This window comes from Symsagittifera roscoffensis, chromosome 7 (genome assembly GCF_963678635.1).
Source record: "Symsagittifera roscoffensis chromosome 7, txSymRosc1.1, whole genome shotgun sequence".
Classification (NCBI taxonomy): Eukaryota; Metazoa; Xenacoelomorpha; order Acoela; family Convolutidae; genus Symsagittifera; species Symsagittifera roscoffensis.
Genome location: NC_087068.1, coordinates 59,718,411 through 59,740,635, shown reverse-complemented (window position 1 = coordinate 59,740,635; position 22,225 = coordinate 59,718,411). Strand labels below are relative to the sequence as shown.

Here is a 22,225-nt window from a genome sequence, read left to right as displayed (position 1 = left end):
TCACTTTGTGGTGACATGAAAAACTTGAGTAACTTCTTGAAGAGGGAGGTTGTTGCATTGTTCTTTCTAACCACAAAGTTCCTTAGTTTTAATATTCAGGACAATAAACAAGCAAGATTTCCGAAGGGAAGGAGCATAGTAGGATAATTTTAGCTTGTTGGTTGGCAGGACTGTCCTGCAAGCCAACACCTTTTAAATCTAGGAGAAAAAGTTTCAATCGGGATATTGACACTGGAAGTCAGAAAATATGTTTTATCTTAAGTCATATCCTCAATGTGCAGATTAATGAAAGAATTTGAAGGCTATAGTGATGTAGTATGATGCCATTTATATTCTGCAGTGAGTCGATGTGACGTAGGTAAAAGTAATTTTGTGCATTTTGTAAATTCTGTTCGATGACACTGTAACCATTTAGAACATTGCGCGATTCAATGAGGACATTGACCGGACTGTCCGGGGAGTATGTGACATTCGACCAGAATGGCCAAAATGCAGTCTCTGCAGAATTCGGTATTTTAGCAGCAAGCCTTCCGAGTTGGCGATTTAGAACGGATAAGGACGTTATTTGAACGATTAGCCAAACGGTGAAGGCTAGAAGATTCTGGAATTCTAATTTTTAAAAATTCGAATTATGACGTCATATTTCTGAGAAACGTCAGAGACGGCCATTTTAGCTAAAATAGCAGAAAGAAACAGAACAACTTTTATCTGCGATTACGAACAGTACGAAATCGAGACTAGAAATCAACGAAGAACTACCGAACAGCAGAGGACGTTCCGAGTTGCAACTATTGTGCTGTTACAATAGTTGCAAGGCCGTTGCGAGCAACGGTGAAGGGTGAAAACCAGCCCTCCGAGTTAGTGTGAACTCGACATTAAGAAGCTTGATTCGCCGGATTCAGGAATCCGGAAGGGTCTCGGAACGTGGACTTTTATGAACTTATATTGAATTTTAGCATCCGTCATGTCCTGACTTGAATTTAATTAAGATCTTAATTCGTTTTGACAAGAATGAGGAGCTAGAAGTGGGGGGGGGGGAGGGTTGATCCATCTTCGATGGAGATGATGATTTTTATCTACTGAACAAAAACAATAGTAATATAATAAGTAGTAGCCCTGTTTTTAGGAGTGACCTCGTGGTCTGGGGATACTGAGACCCAGCCATGAGCTCACTAATTTTGCATGTAATCTAGTTAATTTGAGCGTTCTGGTCGAAGCCGGAGAACAGTAACGTTTTTGTCGACTCGATGTTGGAAAGGACCACCGAAAAGTACTGGCTTGGTAGAGACGGTGAAAAACATGCAAAGCTCTGTTTAGACGCTAGCCAGTCGTCTTAAGACTTAGTTTTGTTATCCGTCGATATGTATCTTCCGGGCGAATGTTACAGTAGGAAAGACCACCGAAAAGTACTGGCTTGGTAGAGACGGTGAAAAACATGCAAAGCTCTGTTTAGACGCTAGCCAGTCGTCTTAAGACTTAGTTTTGTTATCCGTCGATATGTATCTTCCGGGCGAATGTTACATTTCTCATGTACTTAGACGGATTTGAGAGAGAAAAATTTTTGTTTTTTTGTTTTTTTTCTCATTACGTCTGTCACTGGATGCTGTCAGAACCTCATATGAGGCTCTGAATACTGGCTGAAAAGATGATGAGCTTCTAAGACTTTAGAAATTTCGAGATACCAGGGTTTTTGAAGATTATAACAAAGGCACAATTGCAACACCATAACACAAAAGGTAACACTTAAATTTAGGCTCTTCTAATTTTATTTACATATACTTGTCTTCAGTTCACTTATACTGGTTTTCAGTTTTTGTTTGTTGTACTGAACTGGTTGTTGTAGACACCCAGTGGTCATATCTTTGACCTTTGTCTATCCTCTTCAGATGATTAATTGATGCTTTGTAGATTTTGTTCGCATGTTTGATTGTTAAATGTTTTTGTATGCATCATATCTGAAGAAATAAATTCTTTCTTTCTTTCTTTCTAGAAGAGAGCAACTGAATATCTAAGACAACGTTTGGGAGTAGCAGTGCAAATGGGAAATGCTGCAGCTATTATTGAGACGTTCAAAAGCGACCCGGACCCGCTTCTTGTAAATGAACTGATCCACCACCGATGATTGGATACATTGGATACATTCCCATCTGCCCCGCTGCCCCCGGGAGTTTTCTCCACGTTAATTCCATTTGATGTGGTTATAAATTTGTACTTGTAATATGGATTTTGAGCCAAAAAAAATCAATTTTATTAATAATTGTGAAGTTGTGATTGGTTAAGTTTTTTAAGTTTTGAAATAATCATGTGTATGACACTTTTTACGATCTTTGATAATTTTGTACAGATAGATTGGATTTTTGAAACCTGAGGATGCACAGAAGTGTGCGAAAATGTTTGTTTGAATTTGCAATTTTAACGCTGCTAATACATTATAAGATACACTAAAATTGTACACCGCCTGATTTTGTGTCATTTGTATAATGGTAACACAGCAAAGGGAAATTCAGTGTTTTTTATATTCATTCATTCGGTAATTGTGTTTTTTGATTTTAATAACATGCCTTAGTCTTATATTTGTTATTTATATCTTCAGGGAATTTAATGCCACGCGAATCAGTTGAACACATGGAATTCGATTTGTTGGAAGGTAAATAGTTTCAAAACGGTGCATCATAAAAAACTAAGTATCGGGAAAAAAACCATGAATAAACAATGATAGCTGGTTGATGTTCAAGTGACACTAAGTGGAAGTGACACAAAACACTATTTCTCTCGAAGGGGGCGTTCACTTGCTGTGCAATTAGCACAGAATGCTTAGACCACAATGTTTTTTTTTACAACAAAATGTCGTTTTTTCTGTGAATGGTGTGAAAAACTAATAGCACACAAAAATTCTAAGAAATAATTCAGATTTTGTTCTCGCTTTTAAGTGTCTTAATTTTTTAAAAAACTTTCATGATGATGGAAATTCTAAATGAAGCTTCTGATGCAACAATTGCGTAAAATTTATGCCATTTGCGAAATTTTCCATTTTTTTTGCCATATGGGAATTATGCCATTTGAGACGTAATCTTCCAATTGTAGTTTTTCTGGACTGAAATATCTACGAGTCGATGAACGTAGTGGAAACTGTTTTATAGGTCGTGATGATTTTTTTTCAGGAAAAGAATTCACACTAAAGGACAAATTTAAGTGCAAATTCAGGATTTTACTCGGTAAATTGCCTGTTTTCAATTTACATTTTGGACAACATTTCTTTCAATATTCAGTAAAATTTTAACATTGTCCGAGATCAAATGACCACAGCTACGATCTGTGAAAGTATCAATATTTGGTTTCAATGACTTACCAATGTAATCCGGGTCTGAAAGTGCCAGATTTCCTCATCTGCTCTGAGTTTTGCATCGTAGTGAAATCTTTCTTGAGTAAGCGGAGTAAAAAAATTGTTCATACAACGTGAAACACTCTTAGCGAGAAAATGGAAACAATCAGTGTGAAATTTTTACAAAATTCAGACCTTTGTTACTTATTCACGCGAATCAAAAAACTTAAAGCAGATGAGGAAAACTGGCACTTTCAGACCCGGATTACATTGGTAAGTCATTTAAAACCAAATATCGATACTTTCACAGATGTTAGCTCTGATCATTTTCTCTCGGTCAATGTAAAAATTTTAACTGAACTGCGAAGGAAATTGTTGCCCAAAATGTACATAGAAAACGGGCATTTTACAGTAAAGTCTAGAATTTGCGCTTATTTTTGCCCACTAGTGTACATTTGTTCAGGCCATAATTTGTTTATTTTGCGGTTTGTTTTTTGATTTCTTCTGCACGTTTACTTTGTTAAAAGGAAGGCAAACTCCACTATGGAACGGACAAAGTATAGAGGTCACAAAATAAAAGCTTCTTTTTGATCCAGGTTTTTTATTTGAAAGCTATTATATATTTAAATGTGTGCTTCACTATCTCGCCATATTTTAGCCTTTTCCACGTATTATGTTTCCATGTTTAACAACAGAATTTCTGCACGTTTAAGATATATCGTATATTGCAATGGTCAAGTTTTTTTCGATTTTCCTGTTTAAATTCAGTGTTTATTTCATCAAGTTTGAAATTAGCAAAACAATAGTGGGATGTTGTCAAGGCTCTCCCAGGTTTTGCGATTCTACCTCCATATATGAATAACTAAATCCTCTTAGTTTACGAGATATAGCAATTTTCGAGATTTTTTAAAATATTTCTAGAAAATTTACTTTTAAAAGTTTCTCAATGTTTGAAATTCTCACAATGTAGTTGGGTGCCGTCAGGGTACTATCAGGGTTTGCAATTTTTGCCTACAAATCTCACTTCTCAAATCCTTGTAGTTTTCGATATATGACGTTTTCTTTTTGATTTTTTCAAAAAGTTTCAAAAAAAAACTTAGATTTTAAAAAATTTGAAAAGTTTGAGAAGATCTCAATCCTTTTGTTGGAAACTGAGATTATTCTCAGGGGTTGCGAATCTTGCCTCTAAATATGACTGCTCAAATCTTAGTAGTTTTCGAGATATGAAGTTTTTAGGAATTTTCCGAGAACTTAGATATAAAAAGTGTCACCAAATTTGAAGTTCCCATCTCTATAGTGAGGCTCTTTCAGGGTAATCTCAGGTGTTTCAATATTTGCCTCCAAATATGACAGCTCAAAACCTTATAGTTTTCCAGGTATGACGTTTTTTTTGTCATTTTTCATAAAAAACTCCGAAAAGTTAATGTAAACCTTTATTAAAAATCTGAAATTCTTAACCCTTAGTTGGGGGCTGTCAGAGTAACCTCAGAGGTGGTGAATTTAGCTTTCAATTAAGAATGCTCAAGCTTCCAACTTAACGAGATTTTTGTGATTTTTTCCAACTTTACGACGATTTTTGTGATTTTTTCAGAAATTTTCAGAAAACTCAAATTACGAAATAATTCACAAAATTGAGATTCCCAATCCTGTAGTTGAGTGCTGTCAGATTACTGTCAAGGATTTCGTATAATGCTTTCAAATAAGACTGCTTAAATCTTGGTAGTTTTTGAGGTGTGACGTTTTTTCTGGTTTCCAAAAATATCTTTTCTTTTTCTTTGATTTTCCCAACGTTGTAGTTGGGTACTGTAAAAGTACTCTCAGGAGTTGCAAAAAAACTTGAATAAAAAACTTCGCAAAACTTGTAATAAGGAACCCTGTAATTTGGGGCTGTCTGCGTATACTCAAAGGATGCATATCTATTTTCCAATATATGCGGCTTCAATTACTTGTTAATAATTCGAAGCACCGGAGGTGCGTTACATGCTAGTAAGTTTTATCAAAAAAATGTCAAGGTGGGTAATCACTAGTGCCAAAATTATAAATCAGTCCCATTTGTACCAACATAAAAAATCAATCGCGTTAGTACCAAAAATATTCATTTGGTCAAAGACTAATAAGCCGACTATTTTAAGCTCTTGGTTTAAGGTCGCCAGTCGGCGAGCGTCGCCGCTTTGTGGCTATAACCGGCTGTAATTTTGTTTTTAGAGTCCTACCCTCTTGTGACATCCCTTCATGATGTCATTCATTCTAATTAATCATTTGAACCGAATAGATTACATAATTCACCTTGATAAAATAGAGCTGCATCATATATTTATTTAACTATGTAAACATTGATGGTAATTAAGACCAATCATAGGAATCTTATATCGAGCTAGAAATCAATTGGAGACAAATTAACTGAATAAAATATCCTAATCATGCTCTTACTTGCGCCGATCGGCTTGAGAGATATCAGAAGCTAGGAATCGGAACCAGCATCCTTTAAAGCAAGATAGGTTTTACCGCTCGAGACATATCTTAAATAATGAATCCAATCTAAATACAATTGATAGCCAGTAGCGCTAAATAAAACTACCAATTGAACAGCTCGCATTACACTAAACGACAATATATCCGTATTATCCATCCGCCAGATACGGTATATTATACCTCTGTTGGCAAGCTCGCAACACGTTGACGTGACTGCAGCGGTCACTATTACACTGTTTAGTCTTCTTCTGTTTGAACAGTAGAAAAATAATTTAATCATTCGTTGGCTCACAATTCGATAAATCAGAAACCGAGTTGAATAATTTTGGTACAAATGGGACCGATTTTTCATTTTGGTACAAATGGGACTTCACTGTCAATCATAAATTATTTTCGAATTTCAAGGAGCTTCAAGCCCATTTAAATTCGAAAAATGATGTTTTTTCAAAAAACATCACTTTTCTGTTTCCTTGCGTTCATTTGCTCTTTTCTAACGGCCTGTTGATTATGTTTTGTAAGACCGCTTTACTCGCTCAAAGTCAAACCAAACTCAATAAATAAATCATTCCAGTTTCTCTCAACGAAGGGAAATTATTCTCGAAAATTTTGATGCCGTCCGAGTTGCGACTGAAAGGGCTTCAGTACGACAATTTTTTATGAAATGCTTTGAGTAATGTCATATTTGAGTTGCAAAACTCGATTTGATTTCACAGAATAACGAGCAAAATGGACTTACCTTTTGCTTTTTTTTACACGTGCGAGATCATGTGTTTTGTAACCGGGAATTAACTTTTGTTTCCTGTAAACAACTTTGTTTTACAAATTTCTAAGGAATTTAATTTTCTTAAATATTGAATCTTACTAACTTTCAGTTCCCTTCTCCCTTTTGCTCCAGAGGTAACGCGATAGCTTTTCCAGTTTAAGATCTGTGGTTGCAGTCCCGGCCGTATCTTTTTTGGAGTTCCGGCCTGACGGGAGAAATCGAATGATCGGCCTCTCGCTGTTTCTGCTTATGGTTTGTTCGCTTAGTTGTTAGATTGATTTTTTTTTGCTGAAATCTATTTTCATTGTGGTTGGAATTGTTGTTGATTAAATCCTGTAACCTCTCAATTTACTAACCGTAATTAATTTGTATATTTTCTTTTTTTCTCCATTGAGAGTTTTGTTCGGCCTTAATCATTTGGGTTGATATTTTGTCGGCATTGTCATTTTGTTTTGCTTTGCTTGAAGGACAGAAATTTGTTATTAGTCTTTCATATAATTCAGGTCAGTTGTTTGTCATAAAAGTTCAAACCTAATCGCTCCAATTTTTTAAGACAATATATTCTAGGGCGTTTTTTGTTTTCGGCTCAATGGGCGACTACTCACGTGATGTCGGCTTATAGTCGCTAATTTAATACTAGAAGCTCATTTTATTCTGTTGGTTGTGTTTTTCGACTGCTTTATATAAGTTGAATCAATCATCTTTTTTTGAACTTTTTTTTCGATTTAGATACTTTGTCTCATTTTGTTTTCGCTTGCTAGCTTGCAATGCTACGCTGTTGTTGTATCACAAGTGATGCAAACTCCGCTTCGCTTTTGTTTGTCCGTTTGATCAAAATTCAAACAATGGACCTTCTACATTTTCCGAAATCAATCAGATCTGCATCTCTGGTTGCTAGATATCCTCTATCAATTTGATAGAACATAGGTCCTTAAAGAGTCGAATTTAAATTGGCGGTTTGATGCTCAGTGTTGAGTTACGAAGACATGTATCTAGAAAGGTTTCTCTGTTTCGAAACACGAACAAGAATGTCGCCATAATTTGGCCATAATGAGTAAAGTTAGTTGTAAAAGTTACCTATTTTGTCGCAAATGTATTCATATTTCGGGAATTGCAGTTAGGCACTTCTCAAAGCAAGCAAAAGTACCCTCAAAAGTACATTTAGATGCCTCAAAATGAAAATGTCGCCATAGTTATAGTGCCAAGCGTTACTGATAACCTAGATAGTTGGAATTATGTTCACATTTTACTGTTATAACATAGTCTGCTTCGCGGCAGAAACGAAAAGACTTCTATATTATTTGATTGATTAGATTTTCGATTTTAGTTCACGCCAAAAGAGCTGATTGCTAAAATCAATGTGAAAAAAATGGCAGACGATGAGAAGAAAAATGGAGAGACGGAACTGGAGAAGAAAAATGGAGAGACGGAGTTGGTGAAAGATTTGGACATGTCCTCAATTGACGAAGAAGATGATTCATTCAATGCGTGCAACTTCGTCTTTCTCGAACAAATCTCGGATAGAATTACGTCATTCGTTCAAGGTGTCTTCCACAGGCAAGTAGAGTAAAGTGTTGTATTTGGCCTTAATTGAGTGCTCTAAATTGTTTTCTGTCCTAATGTAATTGAAGCTTTTGAGCGACTACAGTTATTTACTGATGGTTGACTGATCAGTGGGAGTGGTGAAAGGAGTTCAAAGCGTGACTCAGTCTTATTCGAAGCTAGTTTGCATACCTCGAAGCCTAACCCCGTCAAATGAGTAAATAAAATAGCAAGGGACAAGACAAGACAGATGATTGCTTCCCTACCAAAAGCTATGTGAAAGCTTGGCCCCTCATTTTTATGAAACGCTCAAAAACCAAAGAAAACTGCCCCAAAAAAGGTTTGCTTAAGATTTAAGGTGCATATGTTTTAATTATGGTTTTAGAATCGGAGGGTTTTGTGGAAGATACCCCTGGGCATCTCTTCTGATTGGGTTCGCCATCTTTGCCCTTCCACTGGTGGGGCTGAGAAGATACCACGAAGAGACTAATGCATCCAAGTTGTGGGTCCCAAGCAATTCTAGGTAACAACAATTAGTTACGTGTCTGGAACAGGACGTTTACGCTTGCGATTAGCAAGCGTCATCAAATCGGAATTCAGCCTTTTTTTGGGTTAACAACTAGTTTAACACAATCATTTGAATCACTGTGCAGCTGACATGCTCAGTTTCATGAAAATTCGAATTTAACTACTGTTCCGTTCAGTTGGTGTCTGCTCAAAGATTGTCGTCTTTGTTGCCACATCACTGATTTTTCTTGTGCTGTAAACAAATTTCATTGTAGTTGCAAGTGCAAGTGTTGTCCATTGTTGTGTACGGTGGGACTTCACTTTTTTATAAAATCATCTTTTTCGGCTCAACTGGTGTCTGCTCTAAGATTGTCAGCCTTGTTTTCGCTTCGTAAGTTTTGTTCAGTTGCTTATTTGATCCTTAATGAAATAGCGCAAAGATCACCTCATTTGGAAACCCGAAAGACGAACATAATAATAAGGTCACATTGAAACGCAACAAAAGCTTAAACCTTTTTTTAGCTGTATGAACCATTTTATCTACCAAGTATTTTTTTTAGCTGTAGAACGCAATTCTGAATTTACCCCCCTTAAAAAGAGTTGGTTAATCGATAGAAAGCAGAGAGGATTGCTTTCACCCGGACCGCATGTTATTTCAAATCTTCATTTTGCCATAGATTCATTATTCAAATGAATGGTTTTTGACTCCTCAACAGTAAACCTAATCGAATGGTGAAACTCTTAAGTAAGTCTAAAAATTTCGAAACGCTCCTCAAGAATTAACTGCCCTTGCGGTTAACAAAACCTGGTACTAGACTTTTTCCTGTAAATATTTTAGTGCACAGGATGACTGAAATTGGTGATCATCTCAATCTGTACTTTCTTCAACTAACAGACAAATATTGAGCTTGTCTGGTTTTTAAATGCTTGTTCCACTCCAAATTTGTTTTTAACTTGGTTGTGAATTTACTCCAATTTAAGTATATCAGTTTTCTTCCTCTTCTTCGGCTAATTGTTTTGAGTATGGGTTCTTCAAAACTTTTTTTCAGCTCAAAGTTAATCTGTAAAAGAATTATCGATTTTGTTAACTCTTCGTGAGTTTTGTTGCGTTGCTATTTTATCCTTTGTCAATTGGAATTATTCAACACAAGTATATGAAAATATTAGGATGAATTTTTTCGATGTTTTTCAAGAAAATCGATTTTTGGGAGCTTTAATCTGATCATTGAATCGTTCCTGGAAGTATCACTTTTTGGTTCTTTTGTTTTCTTCAATGCAACTGTTTTTGAATATGATTTTTGTATATGCTGGTAGAATATTGTTTTTTTTTTCGAGAGCTGGCTCTAGTTTCCAGTCGAGGAACGTTGATACTGGTAGCATTTTGTGATTCAGTTTTAGATCTGATGAAAAATCGAATTTATTTCGATTGCAGCAGTTCTAAATTGCCCAGCTAAGCTTCTTTTCGAGTGATACTGGTAAATGTGTTGTTATTCTGCTGAAGAGTATGGATGCGTAATGTAGATGACTAATTACCAAGGCTTTCCTTAATAATATTCGAGTCTAGATTGGTAGAGGTTTTTTTAATTGGTTGCCGTGTTTTAATTCCACAGACCATTTTTCTCAAGAAGTTCTTTACTTCGCCCTGTAATGTAAGATATTGATCAAGGATAACTCCTAGATACTTCTTTTTTTGAGTTTTCTTTTTAGATACTTTACTTTTGAGTTTTTAATAATATTATCATATAGTTGTATACTGTGTATATTTTGGCCACTTCGGCTTTGCTTATTGCTGAAATTAATCAGCTAAGTTTTGTCAATTTTAGTTTTAAGTCATGTTTTGTGAAGTAGCGAAAAAGTTTCTGACAAGGTTCTTGCAGATGCTGAAGAACAATGTTTATTTTCTGATAATTGCAGAAAAATAGGGTATCGTGTGAACATTGCACTTCTTGCAATTTTTGAATAATTGTTTTTATAGATCTTTTATATAGAGATTGAAAATTAAAGGTCCTAAGACTGTACCTTGAGGCACACCTTGGTGTAGTAATTTTCCGTCCGATTCGATGTTATTTACTTTAGTCTTTTTCCCTGTTGCTGATGAAGTTTCCAATCATCTCAATTGCAGATTCTGAGAAACTCTTAAGTAAGTCTAAAAGTTTCGAAACGCTCCTCAAGGAATAACTACCCTTGTGGTTGACAAAAGTGTTGCAACCTGGTACTAGACTTTTTCCCGTAAATAACTTAGTGCACAGAATGACTGAAATTGGTGATCATCTCCATCTGTACTTTCTTCAACTAACAGACAAATACTGAGCTTGTCTGGTTTTTAAATGCTTGTTCCACTCCAAATTTGTTTTTAACTTGGTTGTGAATTTACTCCAATTTAATTATATCAGTTTTTTTCCTCTTCTTTTGGCTAATTGTTTTGAGTATGGGTTCTTCAAAACTTTTTTTCAGCTCAAAGTTAATCTGTAAAAGAATGATCGATTTTGTTAACTCTTCGTGAGTTTTGTTACGTTGCTATTTTAACATTCCTTTGTCAATTGGAATTATTCAACAGAAATATATGAAAATATTAGGATGTATTTTTTCGATGTTTCAAGAAAATCGATTTTTGGGAGCTTTAATCTGATCATTGAATCTTTCCTGGAAGTATCACTTTTTGGTTCTTCTGTTTTCTTCAATGCAACTGTTTTTGTATTTGATTTTTGTATATGCTGGTAGAATTTTTTTTTCCAGAGCTGGCTCTAGTTTCCAGTCGAGGAACATTGATACTGGTAGTATTTTGTGATTCAGTTTTAGATCTGATGAAAAATCGAATTCATTTCGATTGCAGCAGTTCTAAATTGCCCAATTAAGCTTCTTTTCGAGTGATACTGCTAAATGTGTTGTTATTCTGCTGAAGAGTATGGATGCGTAATGTAGATGACTAATTACCAAGGCTTTCCTTATTAATATTCGAGTCTTGATTGGTAGAGGCTTTTTCATTAGTTGCAGTGTTTTAATTCCAGACCATTTTTCTCAAGATGTTTTTTTACTTCGCCGTGTAATGTAAGGTATTGATCAAGCATAACCCCTAGATACTTTACTTGTGAGTTTTCTATAATAATTTTATCATATCGTTGTATACTGTGTATATTTTGGCCACTTCGGCTTTGCTTATTGCTGAAAATAATCAGCTAAGTTTTGTCAATTTTAGTTTTAAGTCATGTTGTGTGAAGTAGCGAAAAAGTTTCTGACAAGATTCTTGCAGATGCTGAAGAATAATGTTAATTTTCTGATGATTGCAGAAAAATAGGGTATCGTGTGAACATTGCACTTCTTGCAATTTTTGAATAATTGTTCTAAGACTGTACCTTGAGGCACACCTTGGTGGAGTAATATTCCGTCCGATTCGGTGTTATTTACTTTAGTCTTTTTCTCTGTTGCTGATGAAGTTTCCAATCATCTCAATTGCAGATTCTGAGAAGCCCAGACTAATTAATTTTAGTTTAAGAATTTAATGATCGATCAAATCAAAAGCTTTCGAAAGATCTTTTAAGGCTACTGCGACGTATTTGTTTCTGTCCATACAATTTCGGAAGGTTTCACTACAGTAAAAGTATTGCATCCATAGTAGATTATGATGATCTAGGAACATTTTTATGTTTTATGTATTCGTTTAAAAAGAAAGTCATTTGAGGATAGATTTCATTGCAGCTGTCTATCAGAGGACATTCCGGAGCATCGGACGGACCTGGTTGTTTTGTTGCATTAAGATTGGATATTTGTTCCAAATTTTGAAGAAAATGGAGTATTTATGCTCGGTGTGGTGTTTTTATGCAGTCAATTTTCGCCGATCGAAATAATAGTTTCCAACAAATTTTTTTATACCTACCAAAGATATCGATTTCTTGAGTTCACGTTTTACCCGATTGTTTTTTTTGAAGTTCTGGGGTTTGAAAATTGCCAAACTGGCCATGCTTTGGACTAATTTATACGCGCTTTGAGGAGATTATTCATAATGCTGAGAACGTAATGCGAGTTATTTATGTGCGGAGAATTATTCATTCCCCACAACAAAATTATTCTAAATTGGGTTGAGGCTAGCTAATTGGTCTTTTTAATTTCGTACGACTCAAATTTTCAAACCTTGATGTCCAAAATGAAGGTTTTCAATAATCGGTATGAATTAAGGGACAGTCAGAAAATTCAGGACTTTGCCCAGATATACGAGCAGTTTTGTTCCTTTTTGCTGCTTTCACATTGTTTTTTGACAATGAGTCTCCAAACGAGTTTCTCATTTGTGGTATTTTATTTGCAGAGTTATTTGAATTGCTAGTATCGCTTATGGTTTTCCATTTTTGTTGCAGTGGTTTTTTTGAAGTGAATAGTTGTGAAATACAAATTGTGATCGTTGAGATTAATTTTTAGATTATCATTACATATATAAATTGTTTTTAGTGGCGAGCATTTTTTTATGCAATCAACTACATTTGAGTTGATTATTTGAAAGATCTCTTCTGGATGGCCTTGCTGATAAAAATGCTCCCAATTAATTTCTGATAGAGCCATCTTGAAATCTTTTTCTGAATAGTTTGATTTGTCATAGATTGTGCATTAAAAGGTAGTTTTTGCAATTTTTCAGCTCTGTAGTTAGAATTTTAGCGATTGGTCTGTGTTGATTGGTGGATTAAACGTTCGAGCCTTTTTGGACTGATCCGTTGAACTTAGGTTTGTAATGATCTAATCAATCAGTGATTTGGAATGAGTTGGTGTTGATTTGTTCGCAACTTCTAAGTTATATGGCGTTACAATTGTGTCCAGAGGTTCTCCTTCGTCATAATCAAGATAGTTAAGATCGTAATCTTTAATTAGTATCAAATTTGTGTTGTTACCTTGCGCATAATTAATGGATGTAGCAATTTCATCAAGAAATTCAGTTCTGTTAGATTTTTTAGAGTTTTTGGTGATGTTTATCAAGGTAGATCTTTCGTTTTTTTTGGATGTATTGAAATCCACCCAGATGCTACCATATTTCTCATTAAGAAATTTCAAATCTTTCCGAAGCTTAGGATTTAGGGTTGTTGGAATGAGAATCATAACACCACCGCCTGTGCTTTTCTCACTGACTTCCGCGGATCGATTACAGCGAAATGCGGTTAACTGTCTGTTATCGAGTGTCTATAAGTTCTGGTCATTTGAATAATTGAACCATGTCTCAGAGAATTCATAAATTGTTTTATATCCGCATTTGTGTACTAGTTCTTTAAGATCGCCCCTTTTCCTGTTTAGACTTCTGCGGTTAATGTTTAAGAATTTGATGTTGCTTTTATAGTCTTCGAGTTTTTTCGTTGTTTTTCTGATACTCATGTTCAGACCTTGTTTTGGATGAATGTCTCCAGAGCGAAGTAGTCTGATTCGGAGCCATGCAGAAGTTAGCCTCCTAATGATGGTTTTTAGTGATAATGAGATTGATAAAAACGATAAATCAAGCAATTATAATAATAAAAATAAAGTGCGCTTGAGAGGCTATAAGTACATACATGAGCGCTTATTTGTTGAATTAGTGCCAACCCATGGAAAAAATTTTCCGTCTCGTTTATTCAAAGAGCCTTATATATAACAAGATCTCTTTCGTCGCAATACATAAAAAGAAGTAAGCTAGTTAGGAAACAGATTACTATCATTGTAAATTCCCAGTTAGGAACGAGATAAAATAGTAATTTGTCAAAAACCAGACTTATTTTTGAAAAAACCCTGACTGGATTTAACGATAGTAGCCCTGCGCGTTGTTATCAAAGTCCGAACAAGCATATTTTTTTAAAACTATGATTTTTCCTCGGTACTGCTACCCCTGTGAGAATGGATAATAGAAGCATTAGGTATAATAGAAGAAGTTTAGGTTCTGATACGCGCTGTAATGCTAGATCCCAGGATTAAGTTTTTGGTATCCTCGGGAATTAAAAACAGTTGGAACTCACGTATATTAGGATTGCTGGCGTTGGATTGTTGCCCCATCCTCTGCGTCATTCCTTCTGTTCCATTTGTGCTTCCTCGTGTTTTATTGATAGTTTATGATTTTTCTATAGTCCTCTTTTTGATCGTAGATATCGGCATAGATTTTGTACAACGCTTTTTTGTAGAGTTCATCGAACTCTTCGAAGATTAGTTTATGGCTCTTCATTATCGAGATTCGATTTGCTTCTGTTTCTGCGAAAACCTTGCGTTATCAGCTGCCTTCTATGGGTGCTGAAGATGAACCTCTGCGTTGTCAGAGTTGCAAATTTCCGTTGCTCTTCTGCTGCTGGTGGAACCTGGCTCATCACACGAAATCATGCTGTATGCTGAAGGAAGACTAGCTCACATTTATGTTTTGCTGTCATAACATAGCTGGTTTGCCTTTAAGGTCTGTTCTTAGAGCCACTGATAAGTCCAATTTGGGGTTGACAAGTTTACTAATTTTTTAAGTATGACCCATTTTTGGGATTACTTAACCCATTTTTTTTAAATAACCCTGTCAAATCTGATATTCAATCGAAATAAAAGGTAGCGGGAATCTCCCCTGTATAAGCAGCCGCTACGCCCGAATTAAAAAAAGTTACATAGAAAAAAAGTTACACCCTTAGAGCTAGGATTTTTCTCTGCATAAACTACTACCGCCTTGCATAATGTAGAAAAATAGTGTTGGGCTTGTAAAAAGTCAATTTTTTGAATTTCTGACAGTTTCTTCGGAAACTTTTGTCTTATTGTTCGACAAATTCCTACAATGAGTTTAGGGGGTCAATCGAAGAGATGTGCAAGGGGTCAATCGAATAGTTGTGCAAAAAGTTTTGCAAATTATTTTTTTTGCGCTAGCGGCTATGCCCTATTTACTGTTAAAAAATTATGGCCTTTCGATTTTGGAAATTTCAATTCTTCACTATTCTGGAAAACTACCCTGCCAAATCTGACAAGAAAGATTTAATCGAACGATCAGTTTGTGGTGATTTTGCCTGCGTAAGGGGATTTTCCTATACTTAAGTAGAGAAACGTTTATAAATTTGGAACCTTTTCACTTTTCTCGAAAAGTACTAAGCCAAACCTGAGGAATCTGCCCTGAATAAGCGGTTAATCCCGTCCTTAGGTGAGAGAGCACTATGGTTTTGGGTAAAGTTTCCTCCGGCATGAATGAAGTATATTTTCAAAGCAAACAATCGATTAGGTGCATGCACCTCCAGCTTCAATTGCATTACTAACTTATAACTATGAGTTTTTCTCGTTAATATTTTTCTAAAGTAAAGTGCATAATGATTTCGTTTGATGTTTGATGCACGAGACAACTGAAGTCATTCTGGAAACTTTGTTTGACTCAATTGGCCATTCTGAGAGACTGGAAAGTTTCGAGTGTATTTTGAACAGGGAGGAGAAATTGTTTCAGTTTGTGGTGTCTGCTGGCATGTTAATTACATTCCCCAGTACAGTCAGTTAGTACGGTTAATGGTGTATCCATGCATTCACATTCGGGACCCTTATTTGTCAATTTTTTCCTTGGCCACCTTTATTTCAAATTTTAGTAGAGATATTAAAGTTTTATCACTTTTACAAGCGCTATGTTGAAGAAAAAGTTTTATCATTCCATTTCAAAGAGTGCTTCTTAAATTTTGGAGCCAGACTCAACCGTTTTCGTCAATCAATTCTGTTTAATTGTGACAATTAAAAAAATTGGTGCTTAATGTCTATGAAAATGAGTAAATGTCTAAGCGGATTTGAGGCGTCAGTCTATCATGAACAATGCGACAAACGTACGTTTTCACATCAAACATTGTTTCGCGAACAGTCATATATTTTTTTTTGATATACATGTTGTATTAGCGAGCGGTTTCGCTTCCATCCTCAGGGCTTGGTTTCTATCAGGAAATTACCCGATCAACAAGGTGCCGCGATTAACGTGGCTACAGCAGTTCCGCTCTGAGTTGTGAAATTAGACAGTTTCGATTATCCGAAAAATACATTGATCGAACTTCAGCTGTTCGTCCTTTATCGTTTTCTACATCGTGTAAGCTACGTTGAGGTGTCACCTACTAGTATTGCTGTCCAATTGCGGGTTTTGAGTCTATTTCTATTGGACCGACACACAACATCGTTTGTACCATAGGGTAAATGAGCATATATCCAGACAGTCGTGTATCGGCTATTTACGACCATCTCTTCATGCACATTACATCGGCCCATCTTTTGCAATGCCTTCAAGTGCCTTTGAACTCCTCTATGTGGAGTCTGCCATTATTTGCTGCAGCTTTTCTCATGAAACATCTGAAGTGTCATTGTAACTCACATTCAGTAACTTCTGAACTTTCTAACTTAGTGTCACGGGTACACTTGTTGATATGTGCAACAATACTGTTCTTGTTCATCCCAATCAGATAGAATGTGGTTGATTTCGACTCTAACTCTACCTCCTCCTTTTAGGGCGGTGGGCGATGCGAGGATGTCGGAGCAGTGGTTCCCGGCTATGTTGCGGGTAGTACGCGTCATCATAACTGCAGATGGCGGGGATGTGCTCACTCCCGAGGCACTGACCAGGGCGGTGGAGTTGGACGAGAGCATCAAGAACATCACGGTGCAGAGTGAGGGTGAGAACGGAACGACAGTTGATCTGAGCTTTGCTCAAGTGTGCTACCACGCGGGACCTCAGTGCATGCAGATGTCCATTCTGCAGTTGTGGCAGTATGACAAAGCAACCATCCAGAAACTGACCAAGCAGCAAATTTTGACTGCTATCCACCAATCCAAGTCAAGGTAAGTTCACTCTGGCTCCAATCTAGATTGAAATTTTATTATGTTTGCTTATCAATTGTTTTCTGTTATGCAATCTTTCTTGTTATCAGGTCTTAAAGCAACGCATGTGCTCATTCAGGGGCGGATCTAGGATTTTCTCGAGGGGGGGGGGGGGCGGATTTTCAAAAAATTTTCGAAAATTTTGACGACCTTTTTTTAGGTCGATCAGATTGATTTTCCGAGGTCTCGTAAAGCAGTAAAAAGACCCTGTTTCGGCCAATTTATCTGCGCCGCAGGCAATTTTTTGAAAAAACAGGTCAAAAAAGCTGTTTTTGGGCACTTTTTCGAAAATTTTGACAAAAAATGCGTTTTTTTGGCGCGCGCTCCCCCTCAAAATTAGTATATATTGGCGCTAAAGGCGCCTTTAGAAAAATTTTAGGGTCGTTCGGCCAAGAACGGATTTCTTAAAAAGTACCAAAGGGAGACCCTTTCGGTTGGCAGGGGTTCGAATCCCTGAGGGGGGGGGGCGGACGCCTAAATCCGCCCCTGTGCTCATTAGTCCTTTAAAGATGATGTTTAGGCCAACAAGATAACAAACCGTTTAAGCCTTAATTAAGAGGAAAAAAGAAAAGTGTAATTTCTCTCTCTTATTTCTCAATGATCTGTGAATTGGAGACGTGGTCTGTTGAAGTTGTTTTGTTGTGTTGTTCTCTTCAGTGGATCGAGTAGGATGGGCATGAGTGTGGATGTGGTGCAGTACCTGGGAGGAGTGGAGGTGTCCAGCAGTGCCAGTGGGGGACAGACAGAGACAGAGATAGAAAGTGCAGAGGCAATGTCCATGACATACTTCATCCAGACTTACGAGAACAGACTCAATCCAGAGGTTAATGCACTCACAATGTTCCCACTACTCACTACTAGCCCCGAAACAACAGTTGTATTAAGATGTGCACTTCCATCATGCAATTCCAAAACGAAACATCAACTATTTATTTCTCCAACCAGCCACACAACATGATGTCGACGAAATTTAAAGCATACTTTAAACAGCTTCCATAAATACACTGCTCATGTTCAATTATCCACACATCATTGCAAACTTTAAACGCATTTTTTAATTCAAATTTGGTGAAGATTAGACAAAAGTGAACAAAACAGTGCTTAGAACTTTACCAAAATTACCATGGTGCAATTTATTTCTAAATTGCACCATTTTGAACCTAAAATTTTATCCTAGAAATGGGTCATTTTGGCTTTTCTTAGTTAATAAAAATTAATGCTTAAACTACCAAGTTAATTGATAAGAAAATTATATCAAAAGAAGCCTCTTACACAGTCCAACAAAATTCGGGCAAGGTAGAATCTCTAAAATTTTGCGCAAAATGTGTGTTAAATTGGTTTTTGAGCAAAGTTTTTCAGTTTTATATTAAAATAAGATTTTTGGAGATTTTACTTTCCTAGAACTTTGTTTTGCTGTGTAAAAGGATTCTTTTGATGTAACCTTCTCATCAACTAACTTGCTACTTTAAGCGTTATACTTGATCAACTAAGAAAAGCCAAAATAATCAGTTTTTGGGGTGAAAAATAGTTTCGATTTTCGCAAAAAAATTGAACCATGATAATTCTGGTTAAATTCTAAGCCAACTTTGTTCCGTTCAGTTTGTCTAATCTTAACCCAGTCTGAGAAAAACTATTTAAATCAGCATTTTACTGATTGGTCATTAATAGGAGGAATCTTGGAAGTAGTAACAAAAAATCATTTTCAATGAATCATCAAAATTAGTCTATTATGTAGTTGGATCTAAATCGAGGATTGTTGATTTGCATGAGTGGATTTTGTTTCTAAGCCGTACGTTCTTGAGTGGGAGCAGCGGTTTCTTGACACTTGTTCAGAGGGAATCGAAGGCTACTCTGTGTATTACCTGGCAGTGAGGAGCTTCAGTGACATCGGGGGAGGCACCATCAAAGGAGACCTGCGGTTCCTAGGAGTGGGATACATCCTAGTCATACTTTACCTCACAATTAACCTCGGCAATCTCAACTTCCTAGAGAGCAAGGTACGTCTCTTCTGTAGCTCTCGAACCATGTGTAAATTTAAGAGCATATCTTAGATTCTTCAGCATTTCCTTTCGAATGTGTCTGTTTTCATAGTTATCAGATGTGAGTTATCGAGTACACTTGATATTGTTGCCTTTGTTGGCTCCATGTTTTCCCATTTCTGAAGGAACTCACTGGAAAGATGCATGAAGTTTCATGATTGTGTTTTAGTGCTTGGTGGCGTTGGGTGGAATAGTGTGCATCGTGATGTCAATGGCCTTCTCTGTGGGATTCTCCTCCCTCCTCGGATTCGCAGCTGGACCCCTGAACAGACTCCTCCCATTCCTACTGCTAGGTAAACACATACCACACCACACCACATAGTACTACAGTTACACAGTGTACTCTGGCATCAGCCGCAGTTAGAAGTGATTGAATGTGGATGCGTCTTTCTAGTCTAACTCTAAACCTTCGATAAGATCCAGAGACATGGAGAACAAGCTTGAAATATATTTCAATTAAGAGAAGATAACGTGCTTGGTTCTTTCTGGAGCCCCATGTGGCTTTTAAATAGGTTAATCTTTGAGGTCGTCAAAGTGTCTGTTCATTTTATCCCATTATAGTGGGAACATGAATAATCGTGTGAATGCATTTCAGCTGAGAGTTGGATAAGGTGATTTTTCTGATGTCCAATCTTCAATTATGACTGTTTTTATTCAACCGAAGGGGTTTCTCTTCCGATCAAATGTTTATTTTAAAATCACTCTCGTCTTGTTCTTTGGTACTGCATTCATCCACTTACACAGAGTAACCTGGCTGAAAAGCCCCTAAAAGCAACTAACAGCTTTCAATCCAAAAAATCTTAATGCTCTTTAAATGACTATGAAAGTAGTTGACGCTCGATGTTGACTCCTGTGCATTAAGGTAGGCGGTAGCGCATAGAGTCAGCAACCTATGTATTAGTATTTGGATATCGAAGTGGTAAGAATTAGCCTATCTTTATGCATGGGGGGGGGGGGTGTTGTGCTCTCCCTGATCAGCTGCATCGAGCAATGATAAAATGTGGCTTCTGGTCTCTTTCCTGAGTGGCAGTTGATGTTGGTTTGTGTTTGTGTTTGTGTGTAGGAATCGGAGTGGACAACATGTTTGTGTTTGTGGCTGCCTATGACAACCTGAGCAGTGAGGAGAAGGGGTTCGAAGTGAGTGAGAAGATTGCTCTCATGGTGAAACATGCAGGAGTCTCCATCCTCATCACTTCACTCACTGACTTCTCCGCTTTCGCCATCGGAGCATCCACCGTAAGCTGCCCTCCTTTTTCTAATCCATCCATTCCTTCCTACAGCAGGTGTTCGGGCATTCTGTCAACGCAACAACCGTTACCACACATAATCGTCGGACGCGGTCGAATCATTTGTCATGTTGAAGACTTTTGAATTGCAATAGAAAATGTTGAACGTGTTTTTAGTGTCGAGGAAAGTTGTGAACTGGCACTCAACGTCTCTGCTGAGCCGCTGATTTTTTTTCAAAAGATCAATTTAAATAATTTTTAGACCTTCTAATTTATCGCTTGCCCACCACAACCCCTCCCACCGCCGAAAAAAAAGATAGCCATGGTTGGACAGTACTGTGCTAATTGGACATCAACCGGCTATTGTTGCTGAATTGTAATTTTTTTTGAGGTAATGATGCTTTTGCATTTCAGCTGAAGTAATGTAAAATAAAGATAGAAATTATACAAACGAGCTGCTTTTCAGTTGGTTACGCGATTATGCTGCTTTATCGCAAAGACCTATTGTAGTCCGGTCACCAGCTTGGTACCTATAAGCTATAGCTGCATCATACTAATGTTTTGTATAACGGGGGATGGGCTGACTCCCAGTCATTTCGGCCCCAAAAACAGTCAGTTCCGGAAATGACTGCTTTCGGAACGGAAATGTCTGGTCACGGGAAGAGCTATAATTTGTTGGGAGGCTATAACGGGAAAGAGCGGCGAAGTTGTTGAAATGAGTGCTGTGGGTTAGGGTCCACCTGGTATCAAGTGTGGTTTTTGTTTGCAGATTATCCCCTCTCTCAGATCCTTCTGTTTGTTCTCTGCATTCGGCATAGTGGGTGTCTTCCTCGTCACCCTCTTCTTCTTCACCGGCATCCTCACTTATGACCAAAAAAGGGAAAAAGCCAACAGAAACGCATGTCTGTTCTGCTGCAAACTCCCCTCTGATTACTCTCGCAATGAGTGCAGCAAGAGGCCTCTCTTCTACAGATTCTTCGACCACATTGCAACCACAGTTCTAGCTCTTCTACCTGTAAAAGTAAGCAGTTCAATCTATACACATATCACAAAGCGTAAATTAAGTTATAGTAAATTAAGTTTATTTGGAGAAAATTGATTAAAATTACGTTAGCTTAGGTTATTAACAGCCTTCAAATGCAACCCCACATATAAATTGTGACAACTAATTTTATGAGCGCGTTCGTTCGAAATGCATACATTACACAGAATTAATTTTCAAGTTTAAATCGCTGCTTGAGGGGAAAATCTACGGTTGGTCACTTAAGGGGGGATATCTTAATGAAATTTTTCGTATACTAGTTAAAATGCGTCCGCACTGTAAATTGAGTCGTGTTATTTGGTAAATTTCTTTTTTTTAAATTGCCTGGTACTGCTAATGCATCATAATTGGCTTGCGTCACTTAGCAATTATGTAGACTCATAATCGGCGTGCGTCACTTGAGAAGTTTTGTAGACTCAAAGTTTTACTCATTCAGTTTTTCCCAGTAGCATTATCAGTCATATTTTTCTCTGTGTATGCGAAGCGCAACTTCGCCTCTGTGAATTTTTTGTTGCG

The 22,225-nt window shown here is 36.9% G+C and overlaps 4 protein-coding genes across 7 annotated transcripts in view; 2 read left to right on the top strand and 2 right to left on the bottom strand.

Moving 5' to 3' along the window:
* LOC134850881 (WASH complex subunit 5-like) overlaps positions 1–22,225 on the top strand; it is a 127,709-nt gene that overhangs the window by 41,649 nt on the left and 63,835 nt on the right. The window lies entirely within an intron of this gene.
* Positions 1–22,225, top strand: part of LOC134852103 (NPC intracellular cholesterol transporter 1-like) — an 80,947-nt gene that overhangs the window by 41,656 nt on the left and 17,066 nt on the right. The window contains exons 2-10 of the mRNA XM_063868383.1: positions 2,594–2,647; positions 7,885–8,114; positions 8,485–8,622; positions 17,034–17,363; positions 18,060–18,225; positions 19,190–19,399; positions 19,611–19,734; positions 20,505–20,677; positions 21,437–21,688. Of these exons, the coding sequence (XP_063724453.1) occupies positions 7,927–8,114; positions 8,485–8,622; positions 17,034–17,363; positions 18,060–18,225; positions 19,190–19,399; positions 19,611–19,734; positions 20,505–20,677; positions 21,437–21,688 (1,581 nt within the window). The 5' untranslated portion in view covers positions 2,594–2,647; positions 7,885–7,926. The remainder of the gene's footprint in view (positions 1–2,593; positions 2,648–7,884; positions 8,115–8,484; positions 8,623–17,033; positions 17,364–18,059; positions 18,226–19,189; positions 19,400–19,610; positions 19,735–20,504; positions 20,678–21,436; positions 21,689–22,225) is intronic.
* Positions 1–22,225, bottom strand: part of LOC134850884 (polyadenylate-binding protein-interacting protein 1-like) — a 174,949-nt gene that overhangs the window by 142,974 nt on the left and 9,750 nt on the right. The gene's annotated exons all lie outside the window — the stretch shown is intronic.
* Positions 1–22,225, bottom strand: part of LOC134850886 (uncharacterized) — a 201,917-nt gene that overhangs the window by 169,945 nt on the left and 9,747 nt on the right. The window lies entirely within an intron of this gene.